The following is an 8,780-nucleotide window of genomic DNA, read 5'->3' as shown; positions in this document are numbered from 1 at the left end:
CCTACATACATACATATATAGGTATAGATACCCTTCTTATGCTTCTCGTTTATCTCTCTTACTTTCTTTCTCTCTTTTCCTGGATTTATCTAATTCCCTATCGCCTGGACATCACCATGTTTTCTCAGGTGTACATACACAACTATATATACATATACATATATATATATACATATATATACATCTACATATATATATATATATATGTATATATACACAGGGAGACAGAGAGAGAAGTCTTCAACAGATTTCAGTAGAGACATCTCTGTATACTTGAAGGTGGACAGTATATACACACATATATATATATATATATATGATATAAGGATGTATATCTAGGAAGAAGTACGTTCGTATCGATGGCTTTTTCGCAAGAGACTTCACTCTGTCTTTACCTCCTCCTTCGATGCTTCTATGCTCGCTGTGCGTCAGGTGTACAGACACCCTGTGACTGACTCCAGAAGTACCATACATACATACATAACTCATTCTCTCTCCGTCTATCATATATATCTATCTCTATATCATCTAGACGTGGATACACGTGTGTGCCTATAGCATTGTAGCTACGATGCCGTAAAGCTAGTGACGTCAGCGCTCGCTATTCACCCGAATTCTCTGTCTCTGTCTCTCTCTGTCCTTTTCTTTTCTATCTTCTCCTACTCTCCCCCTTGCACCTTCTTATCTTTACAAAGAATCTTCCCCAGAAAAGACAGAGAAAGCGATCAAAATACCTGTCTAGCTTCTATCTATCTATCTCTCTTCGATCAATCTGTCTATCTTTCTTTAATCTCTATCTATCTCTCTTGTGTAAAGAGAAGGAATGCTGATTTGAGTGGAAGAAGAAGCAAAGATGGGGGCTTGCTTGTACCTTTTCTTTCTCGAGATAGATTTCTGTGGATTTGGAGATGAAGGAATGGAGCCTCACCAACTGCACACGACACTCTCCTAACCTCGCTCGATACCTACATTATGAGACAGAAACAAAGAAAGAAAGAAAAAAGAAGAAGAGGGAAGATTGAGAAGAAAGAAATACAGAAAGAATGAAAGAAGAAAGAAAAAGAAAAAGAAAAGAAGAGATCTAGCTATGGATACAAGTACATACAGAAAGAAAGAGTGAGAAAGAAAGAGTGAGAAAGACATACTTGTAGGCATCTTGGAGCATGGACCAGAAGAAGTGTAGGAGTTGTCTCCTTGTATCTTCATGCACGCGTATATAGCCACCCTTTCTTTCGTCTTCTTCTTTCTTCTTCTTCCTCCTCCTCCTTGTCTTTTCTTCTTCTTCTTCGTCCTCTTCTTCTTCTTCCTCGAGCGGAGCTCTCCCAAGGGATTTCAAAAGCGAAAGTAACGTCGCGTCTCTCTCAATTTCTTCTTCCTCCCCAGGTGTATCTGGCAAAGTAACGAAGGAGGGAACCCAAAAGAAAGAAAAAGAAGACGAAGAAAGATCTTTTCTCTTTACTTCTTCTTCTTCATTATCATCGCGTTCTTCCTTCTTCTTTTCATCTTCTTCTTTGTCTCTTCGAGATCTCCCCTTCCCTGTCTCCTCTTTCACCGGGTTCGAATCGATACTCCCCTTATTTTGAGGAGAGCAGCCAATCTCGGTGATCTTTATCATCTTCTTTCGAATACGACAACCCTCGCTCTTTTCTTTTTCTTCTTCTTTGCTTGTCTCTCCTTCTCTCTCGGTCTGTTGCCGCTCTTGAGAAGGCCTCGCCTTCTTCTCCTGAGAGGTGAGAGAGTTCCACGCAAGCCAGAAGCTTCGAGACAGGTTTGCTTTCTCTTTTTCGAAGGCAAGATCGTTCTCTCTCCACTTTAAGGTGTGCTCGACTTTTCTCCGGAGATAAGCATTCGTTCTTTGGAGTCGGAGATTTTGCAGAGATATTCTCCTTACTTCTTCCGTTAGCTCAATTTCTCTCTCTAAGCTACTCCCGCCTCCGAAGACTTCACAAGCCAGCTCATCGACTGTAGCTGAAGATCGAGGCTCTCCTCTTGTTCTCCCTACTAATGTCCCTACCCCCCCCCGCGGCATCGATGCTCCTCCTGCTCCTGCTGCTGACAGAATCGATGATACACCTTCTCCTCCTTCTCCTCCTGCCCCTCGTGTCGATGCTTCTCTTCCTTCTGCCTCTAGACGATGAGAATTGGTCTTGAGAGGGGAAGAAGAAGAAGAATTGTCCTTCTTCTTTTCTCCTTCTTCTTCTTCTTCTTTGCGTTGCTGCTGCTTTTCATAACCTCTCGGGCCTCCTGTCTGGAGAAGACCTTTCTCTGAGAAATCTTTCTCGTCCTTCTCATTCTGCTTAGGGAGAAGTCCTTTCTCGGGGGTCGTTGTATGAGTAGTAGTGGGAGGATAGGCGGGGGTGATATCTCGTGGCTTCTTCTGGTGGATGCCTTCGTAGTATTCTTGCAGGAGGTGAATCTTCCTATGGAGATCGAGCTCTTGTTGAGCTGACTGCAGTGTATGTACATGTAAAAGACAAGACACTTCAATTATCGATTCAAGTAACTTATACTCGAACTGGGAAGCTATATAAGCCGAAGTAGAAGAAGAGGAAGTTTTAAACGCTCCTCTATGATAGCGATGGTCTCTTCTGTCAAGTCGATTCCTCGCCGAGAGATCTCTGCATCTCGATGCTGGGGAGAAGAGCCTCGACTCATCATATCCACCACCTTGGCTTCGATTGGCGTCTTTCTCATCTTCTTCAGAAAAATGGCTTTCTCCTCTCCTTCTTCTCGTTCTTCTGTCTCCTTCCTTTTCGGGGTGAAGAGGAACATACCACCCTGTCTCCAGCTCGAGAAGATGAAGAACGTCTCTTCCAAAGGCAGATCTTAGTGTATTTAATTGCTCGTGAACGGTTAGCCCTCTTGTCGACCGTAGATCTTTAAGAGCTCCATCTGACGAAAGATTCCTTGTCTGACTGGATAGATATCTAGAGATCTTGTCATCCATCTTCTCCTTCCTATCATCTTCTCTTTCATCTCCGTCTCTCTTCTTCTCGCTCTTCTTGCTCCCTCCCTTTTCTTCTTCCCCATCTTTCAGTGATACATCTCTCTTGCCACTATCGTCGCCATCTTTTTTCTTCTGCCTAGGCTTCTCATTTTCCGTCGAGGAAGAGGGAGAATCGATCTCCTCCCCTTCTCTCTCGCTGGAGATCTTCTTCTTCTTTGTATCGATGTCCATCGATGCTTCTCCTGTCGAGAATGAAGAAGAGACCCCTCCCGCGGCTCCCCCCTCGTCATCATCGATGCTAGCTGTGGTGGCTGCTGTCGATGTCGAGTGGGGTTGGCCTTGTCGAGCCAAAAAGACAATCGACTCTTTGAATCGATTCAAGCATTGCCAATTTCGCCAGAAGGTATCAGATGACTGTCTGAAAGTAGCTAAGTCATGCTGAATATCCTGGATCTGTAGATGGTACTCTTTTAGAGAAGTATCACGTATACGTAATCTCTCCTCCATGAGGTTCTGGAGATGCTGTACCTTTCTTAATACAGCCGAATTCTCTGCAAGAAAGAAATCTTCTTCTTCTTTCTTTCTCTTGTCTTTCTTCTTCTTCTTATCGACCTCTTCATCTTCCTTTTGAGTCATATGGCTCTTCTCCTTCTCTTTCAAACACATCTCTTCTTTCTCATCTTCTTCTCCTTCACTCTCCATCTCTTCGTCTTCTTCTTCTCGCGTCTTTCTCCTTCTTCTTTCCTCTTCTCTCGCTCTCTCACTCCCGCTGGTCGTTGTAAGCGTGGCCCTAGTAGTAGTAGTAGAAGACGACGCGAGGACTTCTATATCTAGGGAGACATCGTCTTCGAGCTGTCTCACCTTTATCTCCATTTGTTTCCTTACCGTTTGAAGTGCGCTTGCATGTTTAGCTTGAAGATCTAAGAGCTGTAAATGATAAGTTTCTTTCTCTCTTTGTAACTCCATCTTATGTTTCTCTTCTTCTGCTGCAAGCCTAGCTTCATACTGTCGGCGAACGGCTCGCACTTCTTCCTTACTGCAAGCGAGTTGCTCCGTTAAAAGATTCAATTGGTATCTTAAGGCTCCTATCATCTTCTCGCCTTTTACTCGGTGACTCTCATTCCCACCCCAGTCAAGGCCCCACCTCTTCTCATTTTTCATCGTCAGTTCTTCTGCTTCTTTTCTTTCTCTTGTCTGTCTTGCATTCTCATCTCCGTCTTTAGACAGAATGGGAGGAAAAGAAGAAGAAAGAAGAGTCGCGTTGGATGAAGAAAGAAGGAAAGGATCGGCATGACCCACATCATCAGGGAGAGTCTGGATACAAGCGTCCATCTTCATTAAAGAAGGCGGACGGGGAGGAGGAGGAGAAGAAGAAGAAGAGATTCTTCGGTGTCTCCTTCTTCTTCTTCTTGATGAAGGTGTAGATGATAACGATGACTTCTCTACAGCTGAGGAAGAGGAGGAGTTGTCTTCGTCTTCTTCTTCTTTCTCTCTTCTAGATCGATGAGGTAAGAAGCCCCTTCCTTCTCCGCCTTCATCTTCTCTCTTCTTTCTTCTTCCTTTCCTCCTTCTGTTGAACTTTTGATGGTCCATAATACAGCCGTATTCTTCTTCTTCTTCTGTAGGATCACCCGCTGAAGAAGAAGAAGAAGCCTTCATGCCTTTCTTGTCTGTGGCTTTTCTTCCTCTTCTTCGTGTGTCTCTTTCTTGGGAATCTTTCTTTTCTTTCTTTCTATCTTGACGAGAAGACCCAGCCTCATGAGAGAGAGAGAAGCTTCTTCTTCTTCTTGTCTGCGAGAGAGAATCCTTCTCATTCCTATCACGAGTCTGACTTGTACATCTCTTTAACCCCCTCTCTAATCGGTCTCTATCATGAAAAGACCCACGACAAGCAGGCGACGAGGAAGAAGAAGAAGAAAAGAAAGTCTTCTCTCGTCTTCTTTCCTGTCCGTTATGTTCCTTATCCTCTTCTTCCAAAGCCGATGTATCACCTTCTTCTTCCTCCTCCTCCGCCTCTTTTCTTCTTTCTTCTTCTTCGCTAGCAGGTACGAAGCTGCCGTCCGCTTGAAAGACCCCCCCGATCACTCTCTTCGGTAGACTTGTTTCTTCTCCTCTTCTTTCCTGACTTTCTCTTCTCTTCTTCTTCTCCCTAAGCATTTTCCTACCTGCTGACACTAAGGCCGCGGTAGAAGGAGAGACACGCCTTAGGATGTGAGAAGAAGAAAGAGAAGAAAAAGAAGGAGAAGAAGGAATGTCACTCGAGGGAGAGACTATATCCGAGCAAGAACGGGGAGAAGAAAAAGAAGAAGAAGAAGAGAAAGAACTTCTTTGCTTCTTGTCTCTTCTTATCTCCATGCGGGGCTTACAAGGGAGGTCGTCGCCTCGATGATGTTTCTCATGTCTCTTCTTGTCGCTTTTCTTTAGCCTCCTTGTCTCCATCTTTTCGAACTTCTCTTCATCCTCGTCATCTTCTTCTTCCTCTCCACGGTACGGATGAAACGGTATATGAAGAAGAGGATCATCCTCGTTCTTCTTTTGAAGGAAAGAAGGTCTCTCAATCTCTTCCTCTTCATCTTCTTCTCCTTCTTTCTTCTTTTTCTTCTCTGGATAAGAATTTCCATTCTTGTTAATCTTCTCCGAGCTTGAAAGATCTTCTCCTTTAGAGACGGATGGAGAGGAAGATGACCTTACAGATGCAGAAAGGGCTTTCTCTTGAGAATGAAGAAGAAAAGAAGGAGAAGGGCGTCTTGATTCTGGAAGATATTTCACGTTTCTCTCTCTCTGAGAAGACCGAGGTGTGGATAAAGAAGAAGAAGAAAGAGCATTCTTCTTTCCTTGAAGAGAAAGAGAGAAAGAAGAAGAAGAAAGAGATGCTTCTTGCTGTTGGAGAAGGCCTTTCCTTCCACGAGGGGTGAGTGGTGTGGCTGTAGTAAGAGAGATCTTCTTGTTCCTCGTGTTCTTTTCTTCTTTTTCTTTTTCTTCTTTTCTTTCTTGGAATTCTTCCAGGAGACTTCTATTCTCTTTCGCTAGGGCCGCCTTCATGAAGGGATTGTATAAGAACTTGCGATCTGCAGGATAGATCTGACTTAAAAGTTCATCCGGAGATAGCAAAGAAAAGAGAGAATCTTCTCCCTCTCCTGCTCTCTCTTCTTCTTCTCTTCCTCCTCTCTCCTTCATCTTCTTCTCTTCCTCTTCATTCTCTCTCCTTTCTTCTTCTTCTTTTTCTTTCTCCTCTCCACTCACTCTTTCCTGTTCTCTCCTCGCGACCATCATCTTCTTCTTCCTTATCTCCGTTTCTCCTGTCTCATCTTGTCTTTGTCCCCTCTCTATCTCCTTCTTCTTCTTCTCTTCTCCCTGACCTACCGAAGAAGAAGAAGAAGGAGCGATCACTACGCTTCCCGCCTTGATAAGGCAAGAGAGAGGGTCTTCGCTTGACATATACTGCGTAATAGCTACATCTACAGGATGGAGCACTACAAACTCGCAAGAATGATCCTTTACGAGAGTATAGAGAAAGTAAAGAATGACGAGAGACTGGTAGCAGGCTTTAAACTCCGCCTTCTCAATCTTTTCGCGTGGAAAGAAAGACAAAGGAATCTCTGCATCTCTCAAGACTTCTTCTATCAATCCCCAGTTCGAATCGATCTCTCTCACATTCTGCGGATCTTGATGAAAGAAAGGACGATCGATCATAGAAGAAGAAGAGAAAGAAGAAGAAGAAGAAGAGGAAAGAAGAATTCGCTCTTGGTGTTTCTCCATAAGGCGAGGAAGAATATGAATGAAGATCTCCAGATAGATCGATCCTGTATATAAAGAAGAGAAAGTGATAAGACGGGAGGGAGAAGAAGAAGAAGAGAGAAGAGAGGTCACCCAATGAAGAGCTTCTCTCTTGCCAAATTTTAAGAGAGAGTCTTTACTCTTCGATAGAGAAGAAGAGGAAGAAGAAGAGAGGTCTTCTTTGTTGGACTCCTTCATCTTGTTCATCGTTTTGATCGGTTTGGTCTTCTTTTCTTCTTTTTCTTCCTTTTCTTTCCGAATGACTGCATGTCTTTCTTCAAGGGGAGAAGAACAGCAGGGGGGGGAAGAAGGAGAAGGAGAAGAAGAAGAAGAAGGAGTGGAAGAAGATCTCCTCTCCTGAATGAGAGTGAAAGGTGTGGATGAAGAAGAACTAGAGAGAGAAGGGAAGTTCTGTTGCTTTAAAGAAGAAGAAGAGGAAGAGGAAGAAGGGGCGTATCTGGAGTGACTATATCTTGCAAGAGTAGTCGGACTTCTACTTGAAGGTGTCCTCCCACGCAAAAGAGAAGAAGAAGAAGAAGGTGGTAGGCAATCGAGAGAAGAAGAGGACGACTGCATGTTTAGCTTGTATTTCTTTCTGTCTTGTGTTAATTATCTAGTCGGGAGAGAGACCGATACAAATGTATGGAGGTGTGCTCTGTCTGTAGGTGTTCCAGGCGGCCCCTCTCTTTCTATCTTCTCCATACTGGGTTTAGGTAAGAGAGAGATCTTAAGACAAAGAAACGAAGAAAGAAGAAAGAAATGTGAAAAAGAAGAAGAAGAGGAAGGGAAATACGATGAAGATTGATAGACATAAATAGAATGGAGGAGAGAAGAAGAAGAAGACTGTCTTTTCTATCAGTGGAGAAAGAGAAAGAAATGAGAGATCGAGACGACGATGGGAAAAGAAAAGAAGGAAAACACAGAGAGAGTGTAGGAAAGAAAAGAAAGAGCAGGGGAGATGAAAGTTCTCTCCTCATTGAGACACACACACACACTCTCTCTCTCTCTCGCTTTTCTCAGTTGATGGGGAAAGACTTTCAGGAGGATACGACGAAAGAAAGCAATTCCAAGAAGAAACAAGGACTAGTACGACGACTGACTACAGACAGCTCTAACGTACTCCCCCACCGTTGACTTCAAATCCTTACAAGGGAAGAGACTGAAGTAGAAGATCTCTTCCTTCTTGGTCTTCTTACAAGTCTCTTTCTTCCTCTTTCTCTCCTTTTTCTTTTTCTCCTTTCTAAGAGTGATGGGGGATTTCTACACTTGCTTGTTTCTTTCGTTGCTTTCTTCTTTGACTTTTGAATTTCCAGACTTTTAACATACGTCAAGGCTACCAGCAGGATGATGAAGAAGAAGAAGATGAGGAGGAGGAGGAAAACTTGTGCTACTGCTGGTGCTGCTGGGGTGTAACTACACCTCGCATTACAACAAGAAAAAGAAAAAGAAGGAAAACTCCTAGACTTGTCTTCTTCTAATGAAAGGAGAAGGAGGAGAAGGAGGAGTGTCTTTCATAGTGTGCGAAAGAAGAGATAAGACAAAACGATTGAGAGAGAAGGAAGGAAGGAAGGAAGAGACAGAGAGAGAGAGGAAAGACGCGATAGGAAGATCCTCCTTTTACGACAAAGAGAAGAAGAGAGTCGGTGGTATATGTCGTGACTATGACTCCTATTACTACGAAAGAAAAGAAAAGAACGATGACAGGAAAGTTCGTTGCCAAGAAAGGAAGAAAGAGAGACAAGGCGGGAGAGTTGACTAAATGTGCTAGCTAGGAAAAGGAGAAAAAAAGACGACGAAGATGAAGAAGAAGAACTTTCCCCTCTTTATGAATGAAAAAGGGGGAAATAGCAAACCAATTGACTCTTCTCTAAAAGAACTTCAAAAGACAAAAGAAGAAAAGAAAACAGAGAAAGAAGACGGAGAGATGGACTCGACGAAGAAGGATAGACTAAAAAGCGACAGGACAAAAAGACAATGATATGTGTATGAAGAGAATAAAGAAAAGAAGAAGGTAATCTAAAGAAGGAAAGAAAAAAGAAAAGAAAAAAAGGGAGAA

General features: G+C 43.2%; 2 protein-coding genes across 2 annotated transcripts; both read right to left on the bottom strand.

The window, feature by feature from the left end:
- Positions 1-886: 886 nt before the first annotated feature.
- CSUI_007062 (calponin homology domain-containing) lies at positions 887-6,813 on the bottom strand (the record flags this gene model as incomplete). Its single annotated transcript, XM_068067212.1, has 2 exons — positions 1,146-6,813; positions 887-965 (listed from the first exon to the last, which is right to left on the bottom strand). Coding segments are annotated over exons 1-2 (5,640 nt in total), but the record flags the coding sequence as incomplete, so codon positions are not given.
- A 157-nt stretch (positions 6,814-6,970) lies between these two features.
- CSUI_007061 (uncharacterized protein) lies at positions 6,971-8,766 on the bottom strand (the record flags this gene model as incomplete). Its single annotated transcript, XM_068067211.1, has 1 exon — positions 6,971-8,766. A coding segment is annotated over exon 1 (330 nt), but the record flags the coding sequence as incomplete, so codon positions are not given.
- Positions 8,767-8,780: the final 14 nt, after the last annotated feature.

The sequence above is a fragment of the Cystoisospora suis genome (assembly GCF_002600585.1).
Source record: "Cystoisospora suis strain Wien I chromosome Unknown contig_3647, whole genome shotgun sequence".
In the NCBI taxonomy this organism is placed as follows: Eukaryota; Apicomplexa; class Conoidasida; order Eucoccidiorida; family Sarcocystidae; genus Cystoisospora; species Cystoisospora suis.
The sequence above is the reverse complement of the archived record's forward strand: the minus strand, read 5'-3'. Positions and strand labels throughout refer to the sequence as shown.